General features: G+C 33.8%; 1 protein-coding gene across 2 annotated transcripts in view; it reads left to right on the top strand.

Annotated features, from left to right (window-relative positions):
• LOC129240878 (bestrophin-2-like) overlaps nucleotides 1-24,344 on the top strand; it is a 61,355-nt gene that overhangs the window by 20,187 nt on the left and 16,824 nt on the right. For both annotated transcript variants that reach the window (XM_054876930.1, XM_054876929.1), the window contains exons 2-6: nucleotides 1,907-2,017; nucleotides 5,248-5,434; nucleotides 5,522-5,890; nucleotides 6,011-6,130; nucleotides 16,551-16,658. In XM_054876930.1, coding sequence (XP_054732905.1) covers nucleotides 1,907-2,017; nucleotides 5,248-5,434; nucleotides 5,522-5,890; nucleotides 6,011-6,130; nucleotides 16,551-16,658 — 895 coding nt within the window. The remainder of the gene's footprint in view (nucleotides 1-1,906; nucleotides 2,018-5,247; nucleotides 5,435-5,521; nucleotides 5,891-6,010; nucleotides 6,131-16,550; nucleotides 16,659-24,344) is intronic.

Below are 24,344 nucleotides of genomic sequence, written 5' to 3'. Positions count from 1 at the left end.
TGAAATCCAACGGGGCATCTCTCTTGCCAACAAGTGCTACTTTGGACTAAGTAGGCAATTGAGTAGTAAAGTCGTTTCTCGGCGAATGAAACTCTCATCATGTCCATCCTATCGTATGGCGCAGAAGAATCAGTCAATCAAGAAGAAGAAGAAAATATTAACAAAAAATTTATAAAGTAACAATTCAAAAATGAAGTATTAGGACACTTTTCAACTTATCTCTAGTTTGACAGACCATCTGGACGGTAAACGCGTTTACTAAACTCTTGAGCCGATATATAATATATGCATATTTAAAGGTCAGTTGACATTTCCTTTAAATTTTTGTAACTAGGGTTTGGTTTTTAAATTCTTTTACAAAGAGCAAAGCACTTAAAAGCAAGAATCTAAGCGAATCTATACAAGGTGATGGTGTTTCATCAGCTGATTGGTGCTTGTCAAAGTGAGAGTATCTTCTCTTCCGCTTCTTCCTTCAGCTAGAATTTGACTTTAGTTTACAAAGTATTTTATTTGCAAATTCAATGTCGTCTTTTATGGATTTGCATGAATGATATATAAAAACGTTAATATTATTTTCCTTTAGATGTTACTACTTTTCTTTCCCTATGCATCGTTCAGATTGGTTGAAGGCGTTTAATAAAAATTTCTTCAAAATTAATCGAAAATGAATATGTAAAGTAAAATGGCAAAGGTTCGGATATATGTTTAATATTCAGCTTAATTTTAAAGTACAAAACAATTTTTTGTTCCGTTCTGTAAATCGTTTACATTTCTTCTCTTCTTAATTGGCGCTATAAGCGCTTACGTGATTTTGGCCGAGTTTAACAAAGCGCGCCAGTCGTTTCTTTCTCGTGCTAACTGGCGCCAATTGGACACACCAAGTGAAGCCAAGTCCTTCTCCACCTGATCTTTCCAACGCAGAGGAGGCCTTCCTCTTCCTCTGCTACCACCAGCTGGTACCGCATCGAATACTTTCAAAGCCGGAGCGTTTGTATCCATTCGGACGACATGACCCAGCCAACGTAACCGCTGCATCTTTATTCGCTGCTCTATGTCTATGTCGTCGTAAAGCTCATACAGCTCATCGTTCCATCGTCTGCGATATTCGCCGTTGCCAACGTGCAAAGGTCCAAAAATCTTACGCAGAATCTTTCTCTCGAACACTCCAAGCGTCGCTTCATCAGATGTTGTCATCGTCCAAGCTTCTGCGCCATACGATAGGATGGGCATGATGAGAGTCTTGTAGAGAGCTTTACTGCTCAGTTGCCTACTTAGTCCAAAGTAGCACTTGTTGGCAAGAGAGATTCTACCTTGGATTTCAAGGCTGACATTGTTATCGGTGTTAATGCTGGTTCCTAAATAAACGAAGTCTTTTACAACCTCGAAATTATAACCGTGGGTGCGCGCCGACTGTTTGTTTGTTTGTTTCGTATTATCGTATTACATTTGCAAGCTGAGAAAACGGCCCTAAGAATATGTGAGAGATCGACGCCAAATTATGGGAAATTTTAAATAAATTTCATATCAAAAGTTTCTACATAGTACACCACAAACTACGCAAATAATTAAAATAAAAAATATATAGAATACTAAAATGTTTTTATTTGAATAAGATTTTTTTTTTTTGATTTTTTTAATATGCACTCAATACTTTCTTTTTCGTTGCTTACCGTAGTTAGTTTCAGTAATATTTGCTTATCGTTCGTAATTTCTTGGGCAGATACTGTAAGCAAATAATTTCTATAAAAGTTCGAAGTTGCAGATATTTATTTGACTATTTATTTTCTGTGAAACAGAACAGGTTAATTATGTGCATACATTACTTGCAATATTTATTAATATTTTCTAAAGCCTAGTTATTTTAGCAATACCGCAATTAAAACCACTTTTTTCTATTTATTTTTAGATGGCGTGGCAGTGTTTACAAATTGGTGTGGCGTGAATTGATCGCTTATTTATGTCTATATTATACAATTAATTTAGTCTATAGACTCGTATTAAATGAACAACAACAAATGTGAGTATGCAGGAGAACTATTATAACCGTAAAATTTTGTCAATTTGTGCAAAGTATTAATTTAATTAATATTTGGCTACACCTCTAACGAGTAAAATTGTACATAGATCTTGTTTTACTTTCATATTTTACTACGAAAGATCACGGCACAGGTATAAAGTATACTTACTATACTTATACACGGTGGTCCATATAGTGTGACTGAGTTTAGAATCATATGTTATTTTGACAGTAGCAGCTCTCTCTCGCGGGAAATCTTGGCAGAAAGTCAGCATCATATCTCTGCAGAACGAAATTAATCGCTTTGCGCTTGAACAATGTTGGAAAATATTGCAAACTTATTTCCAAAGTCAATGTTGTGCAGCCCAAACAGCGCGTTTATTGAAAATAAGCCAAAATCCTATTTTCTGGCGAAGCGCATTTTCATCTTTGCGGCTACATTAACAAACCGAACTGTCGTATCAGGTCACACGTGACCGTCAAGAAACCAATGCATCCTCTGAGAGTGACAGTTTGGTACGGCGGCGTCATTGGCCCATTTTTCTTAGAAAATGCTGCTGAGAACACCTTTCGGGTCAAGGGTGTGCGCTACAGAGCATGAGAAGCAATTTTTTGTGGCCTGAAATTGAAGACATAAACATGGGCGTTCTTTGGTTTCAGCAGGATGGTGCGTCACAGTCCATGCAACATCGATCTTTTATGCGTCAAGTTGGTAATTGTGTTCTCAGTCGTCTCGACGATTTTAATTAGCCATTCCGGAACTGCGATTTGATGCCGTTAGGCATTTTTGTGTACGGTGGCATGAAAGACCGATATTATGCGAGCAATCTATTGACGATTCAGCTGAAAATCGGGCAAGCCGTTCGAGAGATAGAGCTAGAAGCCGTCACTAAAGTCTTAGAAAACCGGGTTAACTGCCATCGAAGCAGCTAAATGAATGAAATCGTCTTCTGTAAATAATGGGAATATTTGCGTTCTCACATAAACCAAAAATATACCACCCTTTGCAATACTTTCAATACTTTTGACTAACTCATAATAAGATTTTTAAGTCCGCATAAAAATAAATCGTTATCAGGTAATTAAGTTAAAATTTAGGTGTTATTTGTACATAACGTTTTTCAGCTCATAATAAGGAATCAGAAATTCCTAAGTATCACAGCTGAAACCAAATTATGAGGATATTGCACTAGATTTCTCTTTTCATAGTAGCAGAAAAAGTGTTCACAATAGTGGCAGTAGAGCTTTTTTAACAGAAGGTAAATATGGACTTATGATATGGGAGGTGAAAAAATTAGCGAAATTAAGGGAAGAAGTTTGAAATTAAATAGGAAAAATTTTGTGCAGATATATCACTTAAGCATTTGCCATTGTTGAAAATGCAAGTGTATTTTCTTATTTTCTCCAAGCTCTTTTTGTTAGTAAATAAACCCACGTAATAATCGGCGACCGCCATAGTCGAATGGGTTAGTGCGTGGCTACCATTCGGAAGATGTAGGTTCGAAGCTCCGTGAAACACCAAAATGAAGAAAAAGTCGTTTCTAATATGTATTTTTGTAATGAAACAGCTCCTTTAAAAATATTTGCATTTGGAGTCGGTTTAAAACTATAGGTCTCCCCAACATCAAAACGCATATATTTATATATATATACATATGTATATGTAATAATCTAAAAGTGCTCTAAGTTTGGACTATGAAAAGGGTGGTTAAATGTTTCGAAGTTATTTATGTAGGCCAGTCATCACAATATGACGCTAAAGTACTGACCCACTCTCGAAAAAAAGCCGTACGTCTCGTGTCCATTTTCCCGGTTTTCCTTAATAGCATAATTTTGTACTTTCTAAAAGAGTAGTGTAGGATGAGTCCATAATATTAGCACCGTTTTCCTTACAACCAACAATTTAGTGTTAACAATTTGTAACCATCTAGCCGATTGTTACGCCTAGAGCTTCTTGGATGGTGGCGCATCTAAACTGCCTAACTATCGCAAGGGAATTTATAAAAAAGTTGTACAGTTTTTTGTTTTTTGTTTAATTTTAGAAGTATTTTATGGAAATATACTTCATTCTTCTACACAAAAAATATAAATCAATGTTTCAAACTTTGTGATCAAAATTTCACAATTAAAACAAAATTTCTAGAAAAATATGCATAATATAACTATATTAATAGTATCGAGTATACAGTTTTATAGCCTCTTCAATATTCGTATAATCAAGTGTCAGTTTGAAGCGTACAAAATTCGCGTTGATTTTTGATAATTTTTTTTCCGATGCTGGGTTTTTTCTTCCATGAAAATAAAAAAGATCGTGGCTCGAATTATCTCTACTTGCTCTTTCCAATGCAGAGAAGTCCAGATACAGGATACCTTATCGAATACTTTCAGGGCAGACACTCAACTCTTAATTGTTATGTCTATGTCACTGGAAAATTCAAATAGTTTATCATTCCATCATCTGCGATATTCGATGGACACCAATAATTTTTTGCAGATTATTTTCTTCTACCACTCGAAGAGTCACCTAATCAGAAGTTGCTATAGTCTTTGCTTCGGAGTCATCTAATAAAGTGACTTGAAAGGAGGAGAAAGAAACGACTGGAGTGTTTTGTTAAACTCGTTAAGAATAAGTCCGACACAAAGTCGTATGTTAAGAAACTGCAAATCTGCCAAAATAAGGTACTCAAAATGATGCTACGACTCCCATGGCATTTCTCCACCAGAAAGCTTCATGATGAATCAAAAACTAAGATTTTGTCAGATCAAATACAAAATTTGACTGAAAGATTCAAAATTCGTTCCAGTTTTTCGGACAATCTGCTAATAACTGAACTTTCTTAAAGTTCAATTAGGCCGTGGTACTTAAATGCGTATAGATTAACCCTAGCTTGTAAGATGTAAAGCGGAGGTTTTTCATAGTAGTTTTTTCCTTCGAAAAAAGAAAAAATCGTTTAAAAACCCGAAACCTATGATAAATATATAAATATAATGATGTTGAATTAAGATTTATGTATATCATATTCTGTAAATTGTGCGATAACATAAATATTGTAACGTTTTTCTATTTAATAAACTCTTATCTTCTAATTCAAAATTATATCGATTTAAAATAATTCATTATTTAGTTCATTATATAACTATATGTAGGCAAATAAGTACAAGTACATACATAGTTATATACTCTTTTAGATTTCATTTAATTTTTCAATTTTGTCCCCATTTCATTACAGAATTTTTACCAAAGTGCGAATATATTTCGGCCAACAGGGCGAAAGTATACCTATGTCATTTGTGCTGGGTTTCTATGTAAACAAAGTGGTGCAACGTTGGTGGGAGCAATACAGATTATTGCCCTGGCCTGATACTTTGGCGCTATTTATCAGCGCCGCAATACCAAACTCCACTGGTGGAGTTAATGTAAGTTAATATTTGTAGTTAAACTAATGTAAGCCCATACAAATGTACATATAAGTATATCAAATTTTTATCTGCAATTATTTACAGAATGAAACGGGTCGTCTAATGCGCCGTAACATAATGCGGTATATGGTGCTTGCTTATGTCATCACACTACAACGCATATCGCTGCGTGTAAAACGTCGCTTTCCCACCACACAACATCTCGTGGATGCTGGTCTCATGCACGTGTCTGAATCGAAAATTTTCGATGCACTTAACGCCAAAAGCCCCATGTCCAAGTACTGGATGCCACTGGTATGGGCTACAAATATCATTAATCGGGCACGTAAGGAGGGCCTGATAGCATCCGATCACATTGTGCAAACAATACTGATGGAATTGTCTGATATACGGCGGCGCCTGGGTGGTCTGATTGGCTATGATACAGTGTGCGTGCCGCTTGTGTATACGCAGGTGGGTAGCTTGAATAGCCAGCAATTAAGCAATACAATTCATGTGCCGTTAAATTAGTTAATTTGCTTTTTTATTTTATTTATTTTATTCCTTTAACGTTACTTTATTGTTTATTTGCAGGTTGTGACGCTGGTATTGTACACGTATTTTATAGCGGCGCTCGTGGGGCGCCAAATGTTGCCAAACATGCCCGATGCCAAAGATCCAGACTTGTATTTTCCGCTCTTCACCGTATTGCAAGTGAGTTTTAATTATTTAATTAAAAAATTCTTTACAAACTTGTAAAAAAATGAAGAAGTTCACTGAATACTGTCGATCGACATTCAGTTAATTAAGTGATGGAATTCGTCACAAAACTAAATGCCAGACAGAAATATTACAATAATATTAGTTTTCGGAAAAGGAAATCAAAAGAAAGAAATTCTCGGTAGATGGCTGTAGGGATCGATATCTCGTAAAGTATCGATCAAACAATTTAAAGTTTATGATCGTTGCCAAAGTGACATTTTGCACTAAAAAACCTCTTTTGCTGTTTTTTGTTTGTTCACTTCAATTGTGAGTTACAGGGTGTTAACAATGGAAGTGCATCAGAGAAAATTCTGTACATTGTACGCTTTTCTTTGATTAAGACGTAAATGCAAGCCAGACCGCTGAAATTGTGAATGGTGTTTATGGTGCCGATACTTTAACAGCAAATTACGCGCAATTTTAGTTTCATCGATTCTGTTCAGTATTGAAATAATATATTGCTCATTTACTGCGATTATAACAGCAAAAACTAAAACTTTCAGAAAAACGGCTTCGAAGTTCTCAATTTATCATGCCTGCTTCAGTAAAAGTAAAGACATATTTTTATCTAATGGAATTTTGCTAATAAAGGGTGATTTTTTAGCTATTATCTTTTTAAACAGTTGGTTTAAACAGCCGACGCACGTTTCGTGTTTTGTTTCACTGTCAAACAACTTCATTCGCAACGCAGAATGGGCTCCTGGAAAGTTGGCCGAAGATCCACTTTTTTATCGAAAAATTGTGTTCAGCGACGAAGCTCATTTTTGGATCAATGGGTACGTAAATAAGCAGAATTGTCGATTTTGGAGTGAAGATCAGCCAGAAGAATTGCAAGAGCTACTAATGTATCCAGAAAAGGTCACAGTTTGGTGCGGTTTATGCTCTGGAGGTATCATTGGACCGTACTTCTTCAAAGATGCTGCGAATCGTAACGTAACTGTGAATGGTGAGCGCTACCGTGAAATGATATCTAACACTTTTTTCCCAAAATGCAGGAGCTTGACATGCATGACATGTGGTTTCAGCAAGACGGTGCCACATGCCACACAGCAGATCGTGCGATATAACGCCTCTAGACTATTTTTTGTGGGGCTATGTTAAAGCTCATGCCTACTCAAACAAGCCTGCCTAAATAAACGCATTGGAAAATAACATTAAAGCATTTATATGTGAGATATCGGCCGAAACATTGGAAAGAGTATGCCAAAGTTGGACTAAGCGGATGGACCATTTGAAGCGCAGTCGCGGGGAACATTTGCATGAAATAATCTTCAAACATTAAATTCTATGGACTGTACTATCGATTTAAATAAAAATGTCATGCATTTTTCTGAATTTTTCGTGTGTTGTTTTGAAAAAGATTCCTATAGCTCTTAAAAAATCACTCTTTATATATAGCACATAGGAATTTATAGTCAATTGAAAATATTGTATGACAACTTTAGGCCCTGAGTTAAAAAGCCACTGTGGTGATGAAATACCAAATGTTTTTTTCCCATGTTTGTGCGAGCAAGTTGAGTTTATTACTCAATTATTTGTTTAACTAAAGTTTTGAAAGCTCTGTTCATTTTGTTCGTATATACATATATCTACATGAAGTTACCTCTCTTAAATAATAAATTAAAAAAAAAATTAAAAAACATGGCTAAAAATGTAAGCAGCAAAAATAAAAAAATGGAAGACGATTTTGATCTGATAGCCGATCGGGAATGGACAAAGCGTCCACGGTGCAACAAATGACAAAAATATCATTCAGATTTTATAAGGTATATGTAGATATTGTGATTAATAATTTTATTCAAAAATGTGATTAATCAAAAATTTAATTATTCAAATAAGTTATGTTTTGATTGATATAAAAATGAATTACTGCATTTTGCTTTTTAAAATACAGTTTTGAGCAATTTTTATTTTGTATTAATTTTTTTGTAACTCTTTTTTTAATGTTTTGTTGAAATGCTTTATTCTATGCGGTATACCACATACCTTTTCTTTTTATTTATTTAAATAAATTTCAAAAAACATGCACGAAGCGATGAAAATATGTTTTGAAGAATGAGGCAGAAAGAAAAAAAATACTGCTTAATTTTCAAGTCGGCATACTGAAACTATTGCTACCTGGCACACCGTATTTCATTACACCAAAGAAAATTAATAATAATAGTTCGGAGGTAAATCGTTTAAAAGCTGATTAAAACTTTTTAAGCTAATTAAAACTTTTACCGTATCAAAGTTTCATTAAAGTCTGCTAATGAATCGCAATGCAATAATTTTTTTTCAAATCTGTGCTAAAGTCTACAGATGAGTCTGTTAACCTAATACAAATGTAAAATCTACTAAATTTAAATATTCGCATCGCGAAGAAATATAGTTATCTGAAGCCTTTGTTACTGTATGTGCCAAAACGTCGAGTCACCGTTATCAATTAGCATCGCAATGTAAACAAAAAAAAGAAAACACAAAAAATTAAAGTCTATCGTGAATTAGCATTACATTTTCTCATTTCTTACATTGTTATACAATCAGATAAAATCGTAATAATATGCAGTTTTCGCTTTGTAACAATACTCGCGGACTTCATTTCTAGTTTTCACGTTTTTTGTTCAATACTAGCGCACTTGTGCACAAGGGTATTATAATTAATTGGAATAAAAAAATGTTGAGAGGAGTCGATTTAGCCATCTATATACATATGTATGTCCGTGCGCTCGTCCGTGTGCACGATAACTCGAGCAAAACTTAATATATTTCAGTGAAATTTGGCACACATGTCACATGACTTTTGGTGTTCAAGATGCTATATAAAGGAAATTAAAAAAAACGTAATATTTATCCTATAAATGAATCAAAATTACTATAATTGGTAGTTTTTTCAAATGAAAAAATAAATATGTTGCCAGTGGAATTTAAAAAAATGGGTGGGGCCACGCTCACTTTTTTTTTTGTTTTTATTGGGTAAATGGGTGTGTATCGATAATGTCTTCATAAAACTCTCCAAAAATTTGGAAAATAGCCGCTTAAAATTACATTTGCTTGGAACCTTTTACTAAGTAGCAGTGATTTGGTACAGGTAAAAAATTGTTGTTTTAACTCCCGCTCTTCTCAATGTTGATGGTTACTGTAGACCACAAAATGAACAATCGCAAGCATCGGGCAACACCGAAAGTGAACTCGGCAAAGTAACAATATTTGCTCTGCATGAACACGGCCTAATGCAACATATCTAATATCAGAAGCGAGATTTGGCAGTATTTAAAATAGTGACATAGGTATACTAGTTTTATAAGTTATTCTCGCTAGCGGCTAATCTTGTTCGGTAACTTTATTGTTGCTTTCACATACAAATTTTTCTTCAAGCGAGCAGAACTTAAACATAACAAGCAAAGAAGTGGCGTATCGAAGGCGTCTATTATAGAAATCGGATTAACACCACACCCAGTTTTAATATGACAAGACGAAATTTCCGTCCGTGTATCTGATGCCACTAGCTATAACTCTTATTTTATGCAAGTTTGTTTGATTCTCAAAATGAAATTTTACTAAAATATGCGTGGGTATGTAAAGTTCGGTCCGGACCGAATTTAGTACTTCCTTACCTGTTGCTGCTCAGTATTCAACTATTATTAAATTGTGTTGTTAATGAAATTGAAACTTTCAAAGATATATGTACTTTGGTCACATTCGTATGCATTTGCTTAAAAATTACATACATATAAAAGTAGCTCATATGTACATACTTAGACACATACATTTGTATGTACATTAGGACGGATAAAATTTTTTCACTATTTTGTTTCGGTGACTTAAGTATTCTACTGTCAATTCTGAACAAAAAAGTCCGTGGAAGCAAAGTTCTAAAATGAATCTCGAGTCTACTTATTTTTAATTTGAGTTAATTATTTAGTATTTCGAAAGCATGTAAAGAAAGAAATCTGGAAATCAGGTTTAGAGTATTCAATTGAACCCGCGCGTCAGCAAACTCATCTTGTTACTCAGTTGTAATTGAACTATTTCGCCATATATTTCTGCCTAGGAGCAACTTAAAAAAAACCTACTGTGAAACAATGTCAAGACTCTCAATATAAATTGCTGTTTCTTACGTGAAAAAGACAGTCGAGTCCGAAAAAATTTTATTCCCCGAAGGATAATATTTACTTGCGGCCTTCGCATTTTCTACTCAAATTGATCAAATAGTTAGTGAAAGCAATAGGCAACGCAGGAGATATAATTTCTTGAGGCCAAAATCAAGCAATAAGATTGCGTGGACCTCTAACCATAAATTCTCCGAAAGCTTAACTTGTATTCCAAAGTAAATGGGTGAGTTTTTTGTCAACAATAAAAGTGCTGATTATGTTGCTCATGTAGAGGAATTGCTGTTAGCCCTCGAGGCAATTGATCTCTTAAAATACGCGTTTACGCCCTGTGTTCAAATCTCAATTTCTTGCCTGAGTAGATATACTTCTTTGAGACAAATTGTCTATCGAAGTGGCAGAGTGCTGTTGGTCTACTTTAGGAGGACTCGGGAGGTAATTGTTCATAAGCAATAGTGCGTTTCGGAGTTCGAACATTCTCTTAGTATAAGGGGTTAGGGGTAGTCACAATTTTCTAAAAATTGGATATTTGTTTCTGCATTTTCTTAACGTTTAATATCTTAAAAATACTGTGTGAAAATTTGAAGTGAATCCGATAAATACTTTTTGAGTTATTCGACAATGAACAAAGGGCGCTCCAGAGTGTGCTAGAGCAAGCAGCAGCTGCAAGCAACCGACATAAATCGATAGCAATTCTTTAAAAGCGTTATTCTCAAAACTATGTTTTTTGAACTGACGATCACTGCAACTTAAAAACCGCTTGGTAGATTTCAATAAAATGTATACTGCTTTTGAAAAACTTAAGAAACTCATGCCTGATCGAAGGATTTTTTTTTTTAATTTCATCAGTTTATAATTTCTCTTGTCCGATTGATGTTAGATCAATCTCCAAGGACTTGTGATGATCACCGCAAGGTCCTTTTGGACAAACGCGCTCCACACATACAGCGATAACTTTTACAATCATTAATTTTTTTGTTTGAAATTTTGCTAAAGTCAAGTCAAAATATGATGTATTAATGCTGTGTTTTTATTTAAAAAAAAAAAAAGCAACTGACTAGCAAAAAAATCATTGAAAATCATCATTTTTTCCGGCCTCTGACTACCCCTAATCCCATAAATCAACGTGCTTTGCTAAGTAGATGGTTGGCCGCGCTTTTACTCCAATTTGGGTACAGCTGTGTGCACTTTTCTATAAATTTTCAACTTACCATGCATGAACAAAAGTTCTTTCGGTTGAATACTAAGCAAAACTAAAATAATGAAATGAAGTGAAATTGAAACTGAAATAATTAAAGAATTTTGTAAAAGAAAATGTATGCAATTCTCTATAGAAGAGACGAAATGAGTGTGCTGCGCATTGACTTTTCGGTGGTTTACTGCAGTGATTACGACCTTTTATAGTATGTATATTTTATTATCTTCAATTCGTTATTTGTTAGAAACTGATACATTTCAATGAGTGCCCACTGAAGACTTATAAGGCGCACGGATACATGTGCAAATAAGTGTACATATGTATGTATATATCGATATCAATGTCGGTATGTGCTTAGAGTTTGAAAATATGTATGCACAGTGGCAAGTCAGCGACACGTGTTTTCGCTATTCAACAATTCAATAAATATTTGTCGTTTTACTGACACTCAAATACAATACATAGTTTCAAACAAGTAAATAATTATTTCGCGGGTGTAGGTGGATCATAATTGTTTGCTTGCGTTACTTAAATAAAATAAAAGTGAATTTCTAATTTAAGGTTGGCTAAGCATGTGCATTTGATTGACATCAGATGTCATAGATTCCACGAGTGCAGACATAGTAAAATTATAATAGGCGACAAACAGATTTAAGTGCATTTTTGAAATACTCTGGACTATGTTCATTCAGTTCTGTTCCGGTTTGGGTTGTTGAAACCCATAAACACAGAATGAAACTTGATCTCTTTTCATAGAGGGAGATTTAACGAAGATGTGTTACAGTTTGGTGCAATAAGGTGAAATGCGAACTTATACCCAAATAACCGAAGGATTAAGTGGCCATCTTTAACAAGTAGGCAAATTAACCTAATGAAAGAAATTGTCCCAATAGTAGTTCACCTAATTTCAACCTGCGACTCATCTAACTTCACACTGCTTGTATCTGTAAAACAGCTCATGACAGCAACGTCAAAATTGTTCTAATAACAGTTCAATATATAGTTTGTAAGCCAGCAAAAGCATTTGCGTCTCAGTTTTGTTGATTTTTTTTTTTTCTGTGATGGAATTCAAACGTAATTGCGTTATATTTGAGTGGAAAATCACAACCAGCCATTGTTCGTGAGCTCAGTCATCTCATAGTGAATAAAATGTTTGTGTATCGCACTATATAGTCTAAGAGCTCATGACCAAAAAACCCAACATATTTTATACCACTTGAAATTTTGTGTGAGATTAGTTTTTTAATACTAGAATCGATATCCCGCGGGCTGGCTGCTCAATAGCGGTCTTAATTATGGGTTTTTATTTTTTAAAATTGTTAATAAAAAACATTTTCCCAACATATTTTATACCACTTGAAATTTTAACAGAACTTCATTTACGGTCTGTATAAAATGAAACGATGGTTGCCAGCCCATTCTCATGGTCCCAAAGTACTGCCAGCCCATGTTGAAAGTGCGTTGATGGAAGCACAAGTCAACATATTTTATACCGGCTATCTTTCTTACACGACATTGGCAATACAATAAATTGATGAAATCTGTAGAGCCAGCCCATTCTGATGGTCCCATCACATGGAAAATTTGGAAAATTTCATTCATTTCATTCATTCATGAGTGCGAGCGAGACCGACTTACGTGAATGTGGGCGCGCGAGAGAGAGCGTATATCGTTTATATCGTTTATATACTGTCTGTCGCGCGCGCTGGCTCTACTTTTTTACTAGGAATTTTGAATGGTGATTCATAATAGTCTAAGAGCTCATGACCAAAAAACCCAACATATTATTTAAGACCGCTATTGAGCAGCCAGCCCCCGGATATCGATTCGAGTATTAAAAAACTAATCTCACACAAAATTTCAAGAAGTATAAAATATGTTGGGTTTTTTGGTCATGAGCTCTCCGTCTATAAGTCGCCATCTGCCTGCAATACAATACGGGCGGTATTCAAGGACAACAGTGTCCGGACCCAAAGTACGATGTCAGGTATAGTTAGTTCTTTCCACAGTGTTGGCTAGTAAAGACGTAAATTTTAACTCTTCGTTCGATTTTCTTACTTGTTATTTAAAATGGAATCTTCCATCAAGTGCGTTTTTTGTAACAGTAAAAGAACAAATGATAAACTCGTTGCTTTTACCGTGCATACGTTAAAAAAGTGCCGGGAAGTGTTGGACATTCGGAAAAAATTTAATTTAAAATATAAAGATGTTATTTTACCAGCATCAGAATGTAATGACGGCTATCATATAAAATGCCATAAAATGTTCTTAGCAGTCATGAAAAAGTATTATGAAAAAAAGGCAGTTACATCATCGGATATTTCAGTTCAAACAGGTATGAAAATATTTATTTTACTGTAATAAGGGAAGGAATATAATACTAGTTCCGATTATAATTTTTTTTGTATTCAAATATATTTTCACAGATGAACCGACACCAAGCACTTCATCTGCTCACGAAATAGAACAAACACATCAGGAAGGTCAATCTGCCATACAAGAACCTTCAGGTGAAAAATTAACGGAGGCAGCATTAAGTGTGGAGCAGGATATTTGTGCATTTTGTAATAAAAAATATAAAAAATCCAAAGGACGTCAGGCACCACTTGTCAGAGGAGAAAAAAAAAATCTCATTGAAGCCTTGGCAGAATATTTGGATGTTGTGAAAGATAGTGAATTTTTTAAGTCACTTTCGAACGAGCCTCCGCACTTATTTTATCACAAAATCTGTCGGGTTGAATATTTTAATAAATTTAAAAGCAATCCAACTGCAGACACAAAATTTAATCTGAATCGGGAACTACACAAGGAAGCTGATGATGAAATTGATCAGTTCATCCAAAAAAACATCATTGCTCGTGGCAGTTGTTTCTTTTTAATATCTCTGGGTGAAATATACGATGATATATTGAAGAAATTGTACGAAGACCGTGGCTATAGTTATGATGGTTCATGCAACCTTCAACATTTGCTGAATAAAATTAATTCATTCATAGTCCGAAATATTGCAACTATCAGGTATTTTGATTGACGGTATGATTTTCTTTCAGATGCTGAAGCTGAAGAAATAGAAAATGACTATTTCAGTTCAGACTCGGAATCAATTTCTGACATCGAAAATTAAAAATTTAATTTTGTTTTTTTTTCTATTCATGTAATAAATTAAATAAATAAATAAAGGAATAATAAATTAGAAATAAAAACTTTTTTAAGAAAAGGAAAAAAAAATTCCATTCTCTAATTTTTTGATGAACAAACCTTTCATCCTTCCCATTTTTGCAAGACTGTACGGAGAGACAGAATATAAACGATATAAACGATATACGCTCTCTCTCGCGCGCCCACATTCACGTAAGTCGGTCTCGCTCGCACTCATGAATGAATGAAATGAATGAAATTTTCCAAATTTTCCATGTGATGGGACCATCAGAATGGGCTGGCTCTACAGATTTCATCAATTTATTGTATTGCCAATGTCGTGTAAAAAAGACAGCCGGTATAAAATATGTTGACTTGTGCTTCCATCAACGCACTTTCAACATGGGCTGGCAGTACTTTGGGACCATGAGAATGGGCTGGCAACCATCGTTTCATTTTATACAGACCGTAAATGAAGTTCTGTTAAAATTTCAAGTGGTATAAAATATGTTGGGAAAATGTTTTTTATTAACAATTTTAAAAAATAAAAACCCATAATTAAGACCGCTATTGAGCAGCCAGCCCGCGGGATATCGATTCTAGTATTAAAAAACTAATCTCACACAAAATTTCAAGTGGTATAAAATATGTTGGGTTTTTTGGTCATGAGCTCTCCGTCTAATAAAACGTTACAATGATACTGGTAGCATTGCAGAACGCTATGGAGGTGGACCAAAAAAACCGCAACAACGCCAGAAATGGTTCGGAAAGTGAAGGCTCGACTTGAACGAAATCCACGTAGAAATGGAAGAAAAATGGCCAAAGAACTGAAAGTATCGCAAGACAGCATTCAACGCATATTGAAAAATGAGCTCAAGGACAAGGCTTACAAGTTCCAAAAAGCACACGATCTTTTACCCCAGCAAAAAAAAGTTCGGTGCGAAAGAGCAAAGGAATTGTTGCGCTTGCACAAACTTGGTGAATTTCCTAACATTGTGTTTTCTGACGAAAACAATTTCCCAATTGAGCAGTTCATAAACACTCAAAACGATCGTGTTTACTTGACTGAACGCTCATACGGGAATTTGAGCCTACGTATGGCCATTCGAAGCAATTTCCCATCGCATGTACTGGTTTGGGCCGCAGTGAGCGCTGATGGACGCTCTCCAATCGTTTTTATCGAGCCCGGTGTTAAAGTGAATGCGATTTATTATCGGGAAAGTGTTTTAGAAACTGCTTTAAAGCCGGGGAAACACGAACATTTCGGTCGCAGACCATGAACGTTCCAACGTTCCAATGGTTAAAAAATCATGTTCCACAATTCATTTCGTCCACACAATCCACACAAATCCGAGGCATTATTCCATCTGGTCCATTTTGGAGAGCAAGGTGAGGACTAAGAAATATAGTATGCCAGTATGGATGCGGTGAAAAAAGCGATTATACGAGAATGGGCCAAAATACCTCAAGATCACATTCGTGCAGCATGCAACTCATGTTTTGATCGTTTGAAGGCTATAGTCAAGGCAAAAGGTGGTCATATCGAGCAAAAGTGAATATATGTTAGAATTGTAATCATTTTTAAACAATTTTGTCGTCGAAATCAATAAAAACTAATTTCACAGAAAAAATGTATGGTGGTTTGAATAGGTAACACTTCATATCGTTCACACTGTACTAGCAAAGTTTGTTATTAGTTTAATTATGGCTCTTATATGTTAATCACTCCCTGCTAACCTTGGCTTAATCCCGTTTAAATGGGTTCATCTCTGGCTCTATTATAATGCCCACCTGTTTTAAGTGACGGAGAACAAGTCACTTATGTTTTGTAAGGATAAAGAAAAATTACCTTCGAAAACTAGGTAACTTATCGCACAAAATATCTTTATGCACTTGAGAAATTACTTTAAAGCTCTTTTCAACCTTTTAATTTTTTTTTTTACAGTTTGTATTTTATGTTGGCTGGCTTAAAGTTGCTGAGGTGTTAATAAATCCTTTCGGAGAGGACGATGATGATATCGAATTAAACTGGCTTATCGATCGGCACATAAAGGTGAGTAACTGACTTTTATTTATACACTAATGGAAATATCTTGAAATATGTATGTATGTACTTATGTACGATTATTAGGATTGGAATAGATACACCAGCTACACAAATTTTACAAAGTTTGATACATACAGGCAACGAAAAAAAAATATGAAACCTCAATATTTTAACAAGTTTTGACTATTTATTTATTTATCTTTCAATTTAAATTATTTTTTATAAAAATATAGTTCACCAAATAAATAAAATATTAATCCAAGTTCCAAACTTTGTACAATATGTGTAAAAATTCGAAAAATTTTCATTAAAATTTTAAAAGTTTTAACAGAAATTTAAAACAATTTGGGTATGCAGTTGTCTAGCCCATTAAATTTTTAAATAACAATGAGCAAGTTTGAACTGACTCAAATTGCATGATAATTTTTAATAGTTTTTTCGTTGGCGCAGTTTATTAAAAAGTTTGAAATTTTTATGAAAATCTGCCAAATTTTTTTAGTTCTCTAAAATTTCAAATTATTTTAAAATTACAACTTACTTAGTTTTTCTTTAGACAATGAGCTTTACATAAAACAGAACTAACACTAAAACAGGAGAAAAATAGCCAAAATTGGTCAAAATGTTGAGATTTTATATTATTTTCACGCGCAGTACTTAATTCATGTTATGAAATTCACAGATTCTCAAACCCCTGTGAAGTCTTTAAATTAAAAGCGCAAATAATATAGTGTTTTTCTCTAAATTATTGTTTAATACAGTCTGTCTAAGGCCTGTCTAGGTTCCGTTATAGAGACATTTAAATATTGCCAAGCAGGGATATCCTCTTCCGAATACGCATTTTGCAATTTGTTTGTTTTGTGTTGAAATTTGTAAAGCGTACCGGATTTTTACAAAATGAGTTCCACGTATGAAAAACGATTTCAAGCAGTGCTCCTAAGTACTTACCCTAAAGGTCCAAGAATACCACGTGCATCTGCAGAAAAATATTTGAAGAAGTCGAAGACGTTCATAAATAAATTACATAAAAACGTTGACGACTTCCTTGGATGACGTCCAAAAAATGTACCTCTCAAGAGCAAGAGACAAAACCGAACTTATCGTATAGTGAACGTGAAGCAGTTTTAAGTAAAAGTTGTGTTAATGCATCCAAAGACACGATTCGAGTATGTTTACGTGCAGAAGCCCTCCAATTCCGGAGCATATTGAAATGTTATCATACATTGAAATTTCATAAATTCTGAGCGGAATTGGACAAACGTAATATTCACTGATCAATTTTCCTTTTGGGTGAATAGTTGTATATGTCGGTCCTTCCTGGTGTACTGCTGATAATTGACAACTTCAGCGAACTGTTAGATATCTCGTTAAGGTTCATGTTTGGGGCTACTTCTCAGAAAAAGCACTTGACTTTAATTTGAGTTAACCGCCAATTTAAATGCAATTTTTGATGAATAAAATGGATCAAAAAATCATTATTACCGTCAGCTGCGAAGATGTTTAGAAGAACTAGTCAAACTTGTATTATATAATAAGGCAGTGATCCTAAGCTTCGAAGCCGCAGGTATGTAGAGTGGAAACCGCAAAATGGAATCGAAATATTGGATTGGCCTTCACAGTCACCGGATGCCGGCCATATTAAAAATTTTCGGGGAATAGTTAAGCCAAAACTCAAAAGAAAACAAATATCGGCGATCACATAGTTGTCACGGCAAATTCGGCTGTTTTGGAGCTGATTACGACTGCAACATGCGCAGAAATTAACACAAAGTATGGCACGCGAGCATGTGCAGCCTTTATAGCAAATGGTGGTGACCATACCCTTTATTGAATATATTTAATATAATAAATATTATAAGGTCATACAAAACTGTTTGCTAGAATCGAACCGGTCAAATCGTTTCTAAGCATTTTTAATTTCTTTTCAGTTATACATATTTTCAAGATATAGTATTTACTTATTTTTTTTATAATATAAAAAGAAACAGTCTATGTAACATTTGAGACTATTTGATGGAAAACAATTAATGCACTAAAGACATTCTTACCCATTGCTTTACTTTTTATACTTTTTCCCTTTTTTGTTTGTTTTTAAATCTTTCGTGCTTTATTTTTAAAGAAAATTTATCAAAAATTTAAATTATGATTCCTTCAGTCTGCTTACAATTTATAAAACTTGTCAGGCTTTTCATTAAGAATTTGTGTTAATTTTTAAGTAAGTCTATACAAAAAAAATGTTAAAAAAACTTACTAAGCAACGAGAAACCATGCAACGAATTCTATGTATAAGAATATTTCTACAATAAAAGTTTTCATGAAATTTGATGTGGTAATTTAACATTTACATACCTACATACATTTACAAATATGTATGGTTATATACATACATATGTAAAACCATATTTGCGGTTCCCTGCTAGGTGAGTGGCTCTTCAACCCAGTCAGGGTTACATATTAAATATTGTCTTTAACTTATAACTATGGTATAATATACGGGTATATATTTCATGCGGGTATATATGTACGTACATACATATACACATACATACAAATAGTTATATTTCATAGTTATTTTGATTATTTGAATGACGACAAGCATAGAAAAAATTTCATCGCTTAGGTTCAAGGAAATTCGAAACAAAATTTTTTAGTATCTAGTTTTTTAAAGTAAAATTTATTTTAATTTGTATTCGTATGTATGTATGTAGATGTATGAGAGATAATGTGTTTATCTCTAATGGATAAGAAAACTATGACTAATTATAAACTTAAGATTTAATTCTTCAATTTAAGTAATTAAAAATGATAGATCATAAAACGGGTTTTTAAACACAGTCATAAATAAGCCGTCAGTCAAACTTCGATGTTGTTCTGTTATTTTTATCACTTTGCTTTGCATCTGAAGTGATTCGTCTTTGATATTTTTTTTTTGAACATGGCAATGCCCTTCCAATATCAATGCCAATTATCCTGTATTTGGTTATACCAGTTAATAAACTAGTCAGCCCTTCTATTATGAACTATATCATTCTATATCACAACACAGTTCACCAGTTTTGGGCGAGTTGCAAATTAAACAAAAATTGATAAATAAACATTTAAAAAAATATTTCTAAAAAATTAAAACATTACACAAAAGGTATTTGACTTAATGTATTTTAATTTTTTAAAATAATATTTTTCTAATTTTTGTTTGTTTTGACATTAAATAAAATCAACTTCATATTCGTCTACAAATTTTTAAATATTACTATTTAAAAACAAAACAAAAAAAAAACAATAAAAACACAAAATATAATTGAAGAATATTTATTTTAAATAGAGCTCTAATCAGTAATTTTCTAACTAATACAATTCTGGTCACTCTCGAACTACAAGGTGACGCAAAATTAATCACCCTTTGCGAAGATTTACAATATTTCGTCGTAAGTCAATAATTTTTCGCACTTTTGAACCAAAAAGCTGCAGTATGCAAGCAGAAAAGCTATAAAGCATATACAAATCAAAATAAAGATTTCCATCACTCAATAAATTTTGTTTTTATTTACTAAAAAAGTTATTCAAAAACATAATTAGATCATTAATTTTGTGCCACCTTATAGTTTGGCTTTTAACATCAAATACCTGTGCACCAACTAGAATATCTGCTGAGTACTTTGATTAACTTTTTACTGTACGGATATTTTGAAAATATTTTCATGAACACACGCATAGCGCGACATATATTTTCATAAAAATATAATTTCTACATACCACAACAAAAATCACATTACTTAAAGTTTCAAATTTTGTGCAATATTAAGAAACATAACCTCACAAATTCTCGTTAGAATTTTCAACGTTTTAATCAGAATTTTTGACAGTTTGATAGCTCATCGAATGTTGGGAAAATAAAGACGAAGTTTGAAACGGCTCAAAAATCGGGTTGATTTACAAAAATGTCTTTTTGCCTGGCGAACTTGTTCATTTTTCCCATATAACAACATTTTGAGCATTCGTTATATGGAAGAAAATACATCACACCGTGAACAAAAAAAAAATTATCAAAAAACAACACCGTTCTTAACCGGAAGGCATTTCTTAAGTTTTGATGCTTTTCGAAATTCAAAATTCGGCAACACTGCTTGACATATCCTTCAACTCAGTCGTGTTTCTCACTTAAGAACTCTGTAGTAAAATCTTGCGTTTGTGAGCTCGTGTGTTTGATCGGCAGTGACGTGTAGCAATTTACGAGTCACAATGCACTGTGTTTGTCCACCAATAAGTTTTCTGTGTGCAGAACCGGAAGAAGTGTTTTTATGATTCTGAAATTATAAAAATAAATAGGTGATGCGCAGCCGGATACTTTTGTCCACCACTGTACAAATTGTAATCTAATGAGACAAAAAATATTTCATCCAGTTTTCTTTTATCAACTTAATCTTCCAAGCATTTATTGACGAACACGTAAACGTACGACTATCTTTTCATATATCAATAAAAGGGATGCACGTGCAAAAAGTGACAACAAAGAAAATAATCTAAAAATATTACAGCACAGCTTTTTTGAACATGATGGGAAAAACGACCAAGACATTCCCCAATGAACTGGTTTTTGAACCAAACAATTGTAAGAGCCACTTCATAGATGCATATACATATGAGTATGTACATATGTAAGTATGTGTTTTTATGGCAATGTTGGTGATTGTAATATAGAAGTAAGTAAAGTGCATGCTGGGTGCACAAAAAAAATACATATTCTCCAAAAATGGATATACTCATAGTTCAAGCGGAGTTTCAGCATTCCTACCGTTCAATAATAGCCAAAGATGATAGATTTACCAAGTTTGCTCTTCAACTATAGTGAAAAATCAAATTGTGAGGGGAGCTTCGGCTGCCGGGAGATCCTTTCACATGTATTCCCACACTCGTTGTCGTTAGTCGTCATGATGGAAAGAATAATGAGATGGAGCCTATCGAGGTACCGTTCCTTTGCTCTCAGCGAATTTGACAATAAGTTACGTCGTATTAGCACCAGTATGGCCAGATTACCATTTTCGTAACTTGATTTAGCATTTTTTTTTTTGTTATTTGGTCTCGGAGTTTTAGTTCTTTCTTCATGACATTTTTCTAGCTTGTTCTAATTAAAAGTAATGTTTATAATTTTGTAAAATACATATACATATTTTTAAATTAGTTCAATAATTCACTCAGTTTTATTTAGCTTTACTTTTTTTTAACATCTGATCGCATTGTCCGCCATTGCAGTCGTTATTGGTGTTCTTTTGCTTTCAGCAGCCAAATCTCTCTCTCTACTGCAGTGTTGCTTAGCTTTGGATATAAAAACGCACTAAAATGCCCATTTAAAGAAAATAAAACACCAAATTTTTATTTAATTACTTAAAGAACTTTGTATGCGTGACAAATTACCTTTAAAATGTGCGTTTTTTTTTAATAAATATGTTATTGTTACGTACAATGTAATTTATGAGTTTTTTTGTTAAGAGAACGACTTTTTTGCTATATTTTATGTAATAAGATAAGGTACTCTTTTTGTAAAAATGTCGTTATGGGTTCCTCAGTATTTTCTGGTATTGTTTTGCTTATTTTTACTATGGATACACCTTTTGATGCCCTATGTCCCACTGAGGATTGAGGACCGGTAGAAACGGTGTGTAATACGGTTTTAATTCGCTTTCAGTAAATTCAAATGCTTTTTAAAATGTGTAAAGAGGTTTAAAATGTTAAGTAAAGTTGAGAGATAGACATTTAATATTCTTGCATAACCTTAAAAGGAGCAAAAAATTAAATTTACACTTTCAAAATATCAAATTTTGTGAGAACCAACAAATTTTCATTAACACTAAAATCTTCTCAGAGTGACCTTTTTTAACATTCTTTTGTTTAATAATTAAGTTTTTTCTTTTTTAACTTATAGTTTCGGTAGTTGTAACTTAAAAATAAGAAACAAACACCAATTTAAAAATTTTCGTATTTCGATATATAAAATAGCACTAAATTTATTGCAAAGAGCAGAGGGTTGGCAACACTGCACAACTCGGCCAATGTGACGTTACGCACTCTCTGATGGGCGCAATTTTGTTTCTATCATTCTTGGTTAGTCGTTGTTCAGATAGCAACGAAGCAGCATGAGCAAAAGCTGCGTTATTTTTTTTTTGGTTGTTTTTGTATGTGTTAGTGATGCACACTCCACCAATCAGTCGTTGTTCAGACGGCAACGAAGTACCATTGGCTAATGTTTTTCGTATATCACCAACATAATCTAAGTTTTTTTGTAAACACATCTCAGGTGACGTCACTCCATCGGCTGATTGTGTCGAATTCGCTCAGAGCCGCTAAAGAGTACGCCTCTAAAATTATTTTCACCATTCTCTCAAACCTTATTTCTCGATTTGTACTGAAATTTAGTATCATTTGATAAATCGGAAATTCGACACCGCTAATTTCAAACGTATTGGCACACTCGTCCAGGTGGTCAGATGACAGTGAAGTAACATGAGCGCAATTTGTGCCAGTTTTTTTCGTATATGACCAGATTAGTTCCAATTTGTTCATAATCAAACCGGTTTCAATTTTTCGTACAACAGCAAATCAGCTGATTCCTTCAAAACTGCTAAGAGTCGGTTAATGTGCTGATGTTGGCCACACCTCCACAAACAATACATCGTGAATATGCCCTACTTTTCGATTTCGTTTTAATTTTTTTAGATGTGCCGTTGTTAAAGGTGCAATGTTAAACAGCTAAGTTTATTTTGTATCTATATGTATATGTATATATATAATTGGCGCGTACATCCCCTTTGGGTGTTTGGCCGAGCTCCTCCTCCTATGGCGTGGATCTTGATGATGTTCCACAAATGGAGGAGCTTTTTCATGGCAGAAATACACTTTGAGGTTTGCCATTGCCTGCCCAGGGGCGATCGCTATTAGAAAAATGTTTTTCTTAATTTTGGTGTTTCACCGAGATTCGAACCTACGTTCTCTCTGTGAATTCCGAATGGTAGTCACACACCAACCCATTCGGCTACGGCGGCCGCCAGTTTTATTTTGTATGCAAGTTTTTAATTTAAAAACTCTAATTTAAATTTTTATTTAAGTAATTTATTGAAAATATTGAATAAAAAAATATTAAAAGTATGAAATATAGTATTAACAAAAAATTGTTTCATTTGATACCAATTAGAAAAATCCCTTTGACTATGTCATTGGTGGTTTGAGAAAGCTATTTCTTACAAAATTCATCGGACGTTGATATCAAACAAAAAGGTTTGATGGGTACATACATACATACCGACGCACATACTATATTTGTGTGTGTAAAATAATAAATCACTGTATTCTGTTTCGATTTAAAGATTTGACAAAGTTTGAATAACAACAAAGCCGCAAACTCGACTACTTGTGGCAATACTCGATATATAAGTAATATTATGCTTATACGTATGTATGTTCATTCATGCTTACCTGCATACTCCCTCCAAGCTAAAGATGCAGAACCACCTTTAAATTATACTCAAAATTGGCGAGTGCTTCCAATACTTTGAATACGTTTGCGAACATTGAGTTAGTTTACAAGCAAACAAACTGGTTTATCCGCGCAATAGAATAGAATGAAAGAGAGAAAAAGACTTTAATTAATTTTTTGATCAAGTGAGAGATAAATAAGTAAGGAGGGTTAAATTCTGTTCGGGC

Source organism: Anastrepha obliqua, chromosome 3, assembly GCF_027943255.1.
Source record: "Anastrepha obliqua isolate idAnaObli1 chromosome 3, idAnaObli1_1.0, whole genome shotgun sequence".
In the NCBI taxonomy this organism is placed as follows: Eukaryota; Metazoa; Arthropoda; class Insecta; order Diptera; family Tephritidae; genus Anastrepha; species Anastrepha obliqua.
This window is presented reverse-complemented; position numbering and strand designations above follow the sequence as displayed.